Source organism: Cebus imitator, unplaced genomic scaffold (assembly GCF_001604975.1).
Source record: "Cebus imitator isolate Cc_AM_T3 unplaced genomic scaffold, Cebus_imitator-1.0 Scaffold54, whole genome shotgun sequence".
Lineage (NCBI taxonomy): Eukaryota > Metazoa > Chordata > Mammalia > Primates > Cebidae > Cebus > Cebus imitator.
The window spans coordinates 5,574,128-5,582,499 of NW_016107369.1; the positions used below are offsets into that span (position 1 = coordinate 5,574,128).

An 8,372-nucleotide genomic window follows, 5' to 3' on the forward strand; every position below is an offset into this window, starting at 1 on the left:
GGAGGCTGAGACAGGAGAATTGCTTGAGCCAGGGAGGCAGAGGTTGTAGTGAGCCAAGACTGCACCACTGCGTTCCAGCCTGGGCAACAAAGCGAGACTCCATCTCAAAACAAAAACAAACAAAAACCAAAAATTATCCAATTCAAAAACATTTTTCTAAAATGCAAACAGAGATGCTGCTAGCTTTAATCTGGGAATCATCCGCAAGAAAATCAACCTCAGCTGACAGGGAAGTTTCTTCCCAGGTACAGAGTATCTGGTTGAACACCTGACAGACAAATCTTTTTTTTTTTTTTTTTTTTTAGACAGAGTCTCACTCTGTCACCCAGGCTGGAATGCAGTGGTGTGATCTCGGCTCACTGCAACCTCCGCCCCCCGGGTTCAGGTGATTCTTCTGCCTCAGTCTCCCAAGTAGCTGACTACAGGTGTGTGCCACCACGCCTGGCTAATTTTTGTGTATTTTTAATAGAGATGGGTTTTCACCATATTGGCCAGGCTAGTCTTGTATTCCTGACCTCGTGATCACCTGCCTTGGCCTCCCAAAGTGCTGGGATTACAGGCGTGAGCTGCCATGCCTGGCCACATGACAGTCAAATCTTAAAATCACTGAAAAATTTGGAAACTGATTATAAACATGTCAGAGAATTATCCACTAGAGAATACTGAGCCACGGAGCCCATCAAGTTCAGGGCCACATTGAGGTAGGCCTGACTGAAGTCTTAATGTGGCAATGCATCCAATAGTGTGGAACGAAGTTCTGTTCCAAGATGTGAATCATTCATCAGATCCTCAGTCGGTGGCTGAGTAGTCCCAGAGAGCGGGTGGGACTTCAGTCCGGTTAACCTGGCGCCCTGGACTCGTCTGAGGCAAAAGGAGCCAGGCTTCTCTCCTGGGTCTTCTAGGGCTCCAGGGCATGCAGGGTGTGGCGCCCAACCCACCCCATAGAAAGCATCTCTGCCTCACACCACCCTCAGTTGTTGGATGAAAGGTGTTGGATGATATGTATTGGGAAATGACTACAAAGCAAGACTTTAGAATAAGTAAATTTGTTCTTAGCTTCTAAAAAGGGTGAACAAGTTCTGACCAAAATCTGAGAACATACTCTGACATCAGAAAATTAAAGTTAAAAAACAAGCATGCAAAGACAATAGATTGGAAGTTCAATTTGCAATGCACAGATAATATTTAATGTTACTAAATAAAATCTCACATGGATTTTACAATTCATTCTATACCACAAATCTATCTGACAGAAAAAGTAGAAATAGGGACCTTAAGCCAAGGAAGTCTCCAAAAGAAATCTTTGTGAAAGAGGAACAGAGTGGCATTACTGTACGTGGTACGGTTACGTTCTCTATGGAGATATTTCTAGAGAGACTAATTAAACAAAGGACACACGGAGAACTTGGGGATGTTGAAGCATGTAGCACAGGGCTTCTTCAAAGTACTCCAGAGGTATGATGTTCAAGTTCCTGGGGAGATCTTCAAAGTTATAATAAGCTAGAGCCAACGTGGCAAAGCCATGGCCAGCAAGGAGGCTGGCTCGGTATTCCAGCAGGCCGCCTCCAATACCAAAGATGTCAATGATCCCTGGGAAGGGCCCAGGTCCTAGAAAACAAAATATTATAAATGGAAGCCATTATACAATTTAAAGAATTTGCTTCCCTGGCTGGACACAGTGATTCATGCTTGCAATCTCAGTACTTTAGGAGGCCAAGGCAGGAGGATCACTTGAGGCCAGGAGTTCAAGACCAGCCTGCACAATGTAGTGAGACCCCCCCCCCCTCTCTACAAACTTTTTTTTTTTTTTTGAGACAGAGTTTCACTCTTGTTGCCCAGGCTGGAGTGCAATGGCACTATCTTGGCTCACCACAACCTCCGCCCCCTAGGTTCAAGCAATTCTCCTGCCTCAGCCTCCTGAGTAGCTGGGATTACAGGCAGGCACCACCACGCCTGACTAATTTTGTATTTTTAGTAGAGACAGGGTTTCTCCATGTTGGTCAGGCTGGTCTTGAACTCCCAACCTCAGGTGATCTGCCCAGCTGGGCCTTCCAAAGTGCTGGGAATACAGGCATAAGCCACGCACTCGGCCAACTTTTCTTTTTTTTTAATTAGTCTGATGTGGTGGTGCATGCCTGTAGTCCTACCTACTTGAGAGGCAAAGGAGGGAGGATCACTTGAGCCCCAGCGGTTGAGGCTGCAATGAGCTGTGACCACACCACTGCACTCCAGCCTGGTCAACAGAGACAGACCCTGTCTCAAAAAAAAAATAAATAAATAAAAATAAAAAAGAAAGAAAGAAAAAAGAAAAACATTGAAACAAAACTTTATGTTCTGTTGCATCAGCCCTCTGGTTTTTGGTTTACTGATATTTCAGATGTCTATATAGAAAGACAGGAAAGATGCGTCTTTGAAAACCTAAAAAAAGAAAAAAAAAGAGAGAGAGGAAAGAAAAAGAAATACCCAGAGATGGCTTTAGTCTGAAGTGTGACCCGGGGTAAAGCAGGACATAAAGGAGTGGAGAAGAGACTCAGTGTGCCTAGAACACTAGAGAAGGTGACATGGTAATAGCCTCATTGACTGTCATTATTCTGCCTTAGACAAGTCAGGCTGATGCCTGTGTGGATCTGTAGGATCTGTAGGGTAGTGATTAATAGCAAAGTGGATAATGTACCTGCCCACCTGAACCTGTTTTTTCATTTGCAGAATAACAATACCCACTTTATTGGTATATTATAGAGACTAACTGATAGAATGCAATAGAATGCAAGTAGAAACCATTGTACACAGCCTAACATCAAAATCCTTTTTTTTTTTTTCGTTATTCTTTTGAGACAGAGTCTTGCTCTGTTGCCCAGGCTGGAGTGCAGTGGTGCGATCTCGGTTCACTGCAACCTCCCTCTCCCAGGTTCAAGTGATTCTCGTGCCTCAGCCTCCCAGTAGCTGGGAATACAGACGTGTGGCACCAAGCCCGGCTAATTTTTGTGTTTTCAGTAGAGTTAGGGTTTCACCATGTTGGCTAGGCTGGTCTTGAACTCCGCCCATCTCGGCCTCACAGGGTGCTGGGGTTACAGGTGTGAGCCACGGCGCCCAGTACCAAATCCTCTATTCTGGTACAGTGGCCACTGATATAGTCAATGCTAGCTTCTCTGACCTTGCTCCAGAGCCAAGCCAGTGCAAGATCCGCACTGGAAACTAACGGAGACCCAGGCCACTGACGCTCACACCTTTCGCCAGCAGCCCGGCTCACCTGGCGGCAGGAAGAGCGTGGCGCGCACCCGGCCCGCGCGCACCTGCTCGCGCCGAACCCCCCGAGGGAGGAAGTCGCGTTCGTGTCGCGCCTGGCAGAGCAGCCGTCCAGGGTCGGGGTCGTGGCCGTCCAGCACCTCCAGCTTCAGGACAAACGGAATCTGTACGTCCCGCTTCAGAAAGCGCCAAAAAGGCTTCTCGGGTTCCAGGGCCCAGAGCAGCCCCATGGGCTCGAGCCCGGCGAAGCTGCCGCCCAGCGCTGGCGCGCGCTCCAAGTCCAGCTGGCCATGGGCGTCCGCGCAGTAGCGCGCGTGGGCCCGGAAGAGCGCGCCCTTCTCGTCGCGCAGCGACGCGCGCAGCGTGACCTGCTGCTCCGGAGCTAGGCCGCGCACGGCGATGTGCACCGGCTCGTCCCAGCAGCAGCGGCCCGCGGGCTCCAGGAGCAGCGTCGCTGACATCTTGGAATCGGAGCGGGGGATCCTAAGGTCGAGGTCAGAGACCAGTCCAAGATCGCTGCAAGCGCGCCGTGTCCAGAGGTCCTCCGGCGTCCTCAGGTGCCTGGAGCGGCCGGTGGCTGAGGAGTCCCAGAAAGCGGGTGGGACTTCAGACCGGTTAACATGGCGCCCCGGACTCGTCTCAGGCAAAAGGAGCCAGGCTTCTCTCCTGGGTTCTCTCCTAGGGCCCCTGGGGCGCGCAGGGCGTGGCGCCCAGCCCACCCCGTAGAAAGCCTCCCTGCCTCACACCACCCACAGTTGTTGGAATGAAAGTTGCTGGATGATCAATTTGTGGCGAAACCAGAATTGAATAAGATCAAGCCAAATTCCAGCCTTGCTTATTTGTTTATTTATTTATTTATTTATTTTAAAGATGGGGTTTCACCATGTTGGTCAGGCTGGTCTTGAACTCCTGACCTCAGGTGATCCGCCCACCTTGGCCTCCAAAGTGCTTGGATTACAGGCTTGAGCCACCACGCCCGGCCAATTCCAGCCTTTCATGGGCTCCACGGCAGGTTTTGTTTGCTCATTTATTTATTTATTTATTTTTGAAACGCAGTTTCGTTCTTGTTGCCCCATGACAGGTTTTGTTTCTTTGTTTGTTATTTATTTACTTATTTATTTTTGAGACGGAGTTTCACTGTTGTCGCCCAGGCTGGAGTGCAATGAATGGCACGATCTCAGCTCACTGCAACCTCCACCTCCCAGGTTGAAGCGATTCTCCTGCCTCAGCCTCTGGAGTAGCTGGGATTACAGTCATGCACCACCTCAGCTAATTTTTTGTACTTTTAGTAGAGACAAGGTTTCTCCATGTTGGTCAGGTTGATCTTGAACTCCTGACTTCAGGTGATCCACCCGCCTCGGCCTCCCAAAGTGCTGGGATTACAGGAGTGAGTTACCATGCCTGGCCTTTTTTTTTTCAAGACCAAGTTTCACTCTGTCACTCAGGCTGGAGTGCAGTGGTGCAATCTCAGCTCACTGCAACCTCTGCCTCCCAGTAGTGGGGATTACAGGCACGTGCCACCATTCCTGGCTAATTTTTATATTTTTAGTAGAGATGGGGTTTCACTATGTTGACCAGGTTGGTCTCAAACTCTTGACATCAAGTGATCCGCCCACCTTGGCCTTGCTGGGGATTAGAGGTGTGAACCACTGCACCTGGCCTGTTTTTGTTTTTGAGCTGCAATGCAGTGGCGAGATCACAGATCCCTGCACCCTCAACCTCCCAGGCTCAAGTGAGCCTCCTGCCTAAGACCTTGGAGTAGCTGGGACTACAGACCGTGTCACCACCACCATGCCGCGCTAATTTTTAAATGTTTATTTTTAGAAAGGAGGGGTCATCCCGTTTTCCAGGCTGGTCTCAAACTCCTGAGCACAAACTATCCTCCCGCCTCTGTAGGAGGATCCCAAAGTGCTAGGATTATAGACATTTTTTTTAAAGTCTTATATTTTGAGCCACTGCACAAGGCCTGAAGATCCACAATTCTAAGAAAGGTCTAAGTCACATATTTTCTCCTGTCACGGAATGTTGAGATTGGCTTAAGCCAAATGAAGATTGCCACCATTTCCCCTGGGGTCAGGGTGGAGTTAGCATTCCCTGGAACTCATAGCTACAGGGGGAAGGGCAATAAAATCAGGAATTCTCCTAAAAGAGAGAAGTGCCTGAGCAGACACCTGACAATATGAGTGTGGCAGAGGAACTTCTGATGAGGGTACTGATGGCTTTTTGAAAATTAGGGCAAGAAAGGACATTTCTAAAATTTAGAGAAATAGGCTGGGCTCGGTGGTCACACCTGTAATCCCAGCACTTTGGGAGGCCGAGGCGGGCGGATCGTATGAGGTCAGGAGTTTGAGAACAGCCTGACCAACATGGAGAAACCCAGTCTCTACTAAAAATACAAAATTAGCCAGGCGTGATGGTGCATGCCTGTAATCCCAGCTACTCAGGAGGCTGAGGCAGGAGAATCACTTGAACCCAGGAGGCAGAAGTTGCAGTGAGCCAAGATGGCGCCACTGCACTGCAGCCTGGGTGACCAGAGCAAAACTCCACAGAAACAAAAAAAAAAAAAATTAGAGAAATAAAACATGGGTTTAAAAGGAGTTATGATTATTAATGTGGCAAATTAAGGAATTTGGAAGTTGGAGACTATGAGAAGACTATGGTGTGTTTAGATTTGAACACAGAATTTGACATAAAAGATATATTGGAAAACAAGAAAAAGTGCTGCTAGATAAAAATTCTCCCTCAGTTTATGTTCAATCCTCCAAATCAACTGGGAATGGGAGACCCTGTGGAAACAAGTCAGGGGAGGTAAGGTAAACCCACTTGTCTTCCTAGCAGAAATTTTACTGATAATTAGAATAGTAATAAGTATTGAAATAGAGCAAAAACAAGAGGATGGGCCAGGTGCGGTGGCTCATTCCTGTAATCCTGGCACTTTGGGAGGCCAAGGTGGCCAGATCACTTGAGGCCAGGAGTTCCAGACCAGCCTGGCCAATGTGGCAAAACCCTATCTCTACTAAAAATGCAAAAATTAGCCAGATGTGGTGACCCACAACTGTAGACCCAGCTATGGGGAGGCTAAGGCACGAGGATCGCCAGGAGGAGGCAGAGGTGGCAGTGAGCCAAGATGGTGCCACTGCACTCCAGCTTGGGAGACGGAGGAAGACTCTGTCTCAAAAAAAAAAAAAGAAAGAAAGAAAGAAAGAAAGAAAAGTGGTTGTTGCCAAAAAAGGATGGGGGAGAGCAAGAAAGTCTGTGTCAAAATATATCCTATTTTAGGCTGGGCTCTGTGGCTCACACCTGTAATCCCAGCACTTTGGAAGGCTGAGGCAGGATAATCACTTGAACCTGGGAGGCGGAGGTGCAGTGAGCTGAGATTGCACCATTGCACTCCAGCCTAGGCAACAAGAGTGAAACTCCATCTCAAAAAAAAAAAAAAAAAATCTATATTTTTATTTAAAAAATTTTTATTTTATTTTTTTTATTTTTTAAAGACGGGGTTTCACCATGTTGGTCAGGCTGGTCTTGAACTCCCGACCTCAGGTAATCCACCTGCCTTGGCCTCCAAAGTGCTTGGATTACAGGTGTGAGCCACTACGCCTGGCCAAAAAATCTATTTTTTATAAATCTCCAAACAAGTATGCAAATACTCCTGTCAGTAGGCTCAATCAGCAGTTTCCTTGACACCCTGAAAAGCTAATGCAGAGAAAAAATGCCCAAGAATCATCGGCTCACTGCAACCACGGCCTTCTGGTTCAAGTGATTCTCCTGTCTCTGCCTCCAGAGTAGCTGGGATTACAGGCACCCAACACCATGCCCAGCTAATTTTTTTTTTTTAATTTTTCGTAGAGATAGGGTTTCACCATGTTGGGCAGGCTGGTCTCCAACTCCTAGCCTCAAGTGATCCACCCTCCTTGGCCTCCCAAAGTGCCAGGATTACATGCCTGAGCCACCACGCCCAACTGTCTGATTCTTTTGTGTAAGGATGAAAACTGCAGGAACCTCATTGGTCATGATAATTGAAGATGAAAACTGGCATGTTTGGGAAATTGGCTCTTATTTCTCTCCTGATTTCTCAGAAGGCCAGATAACACCTCAGTTTAGGTTGGGTGGAATTTTAGCATGGGTGACTCCATTTTGGTTTTTAGTCTTGTCTGTTGGGGCTCAGTGCTAGAGCCTAGTCCAAAACAATGGCCTTCGCCGGGCATGGTGGCATGTGCCTGTAATCCCAGCTATTAGAGAGTCAGAGGTACAAGAATTGCTTGAAGCTGGGAAACAGAGGTGGCAGTGAGCCAAGATTGTGCTGCTGCACTCCAGACTGGGGGACAGAGCAAGACTCTATCTCAAAAATGAAAAAGAAAGCTGGGCGTGGTGGCTCATGCCTGTAATCCCAGCGCTTTGGGAGGCTGAGGTGGGCGGATCACGAGGTCAGGAGATGGAGACCATCCTGGCCAACATGGTGAGACACGGTCTCTACTAAAAATACAAAGAAATTAGGTGGGCATGGTGGCACAAGCCTGTAGTCCCAGATACTTGGGAGGCTGAGGCAGGGGAATTGCGTGAACCCTGGAAGCAGAGATTGCAGTGAGCTGAGATCGTGCCACTGCACTACAGCCTGGGTGACAGTGCAAGACTCTGTCTCAAAAAAAAAAAAAAGAGCAAAACAATGGTCTCCTATAATTTTATTTTTCATTCTCTTCTCAGAGTATCCTCCATAGCAATAATTTTTATTTAACAAACCTAATACCCAATGTGATAGTACTTTTTTATTTTTATTTTTATGGGAGGTAGAGTTCTGCTCAGTTTTCCAGGCTGGAGTGCAGTGGTATGATCCCGGCTCACTGAATCTCTGCCCTCTGGGTTCCAAGTGATTCTCCTGCTTCAGCCTCCCCTGTAGCTGGGATTACAGGCAAGCACAACCATGCCCAGCTAACTATTTTTTGTATTTTTAGTAGCGACAGGTTCTCACCATGTAGCCCAGGCTGGTCTTGAATTCCTGAGCCCAGGCAATCCACCCACCTCAGCCTCCCAAAGTGCTGGGATTATAGGCTTGAGCCACCACCCCTAGCCTCAATGTGATAGTATTAAAAGGTGGGGACTTGGCAGCTGGAGGAGTAGAAGGGGAG

The 8,372-nt window shown here is 47.9% G+C and overlaps 1 protein-coding gene across 1 annotated transcript in view; it reads right to left on the minus strand.

Annotated features, from left to right (window-relative positions):
* ACOT4 (acyl-CoA thioesterase 4) overlaps positions 1-4,070 on the minus strand; it is a 5,102-nt gene extending 1,032 nt beyond the window's left edge. The window contains exons 1-2 of the mRNA XM_017528708.1: positions 3,251-4,070; positions 1,406-1,608 (exon numbers count right to left, since the gene is read on the minus strand). Coding sequence (XP_017384197.1) covers positions 1,406-1,608; positions 3,251-3,707 — 660 coding nt within the window. The 5' untranslated portion in view covers positions 3,708-4,070. The remainder of the gene's footprint in view (positions 1-1,405; positions 1,609-3,250) is intronic.
* Between the last annotated feature and the right edge of the window lie 4,302 nt (positions 4,071-8,372).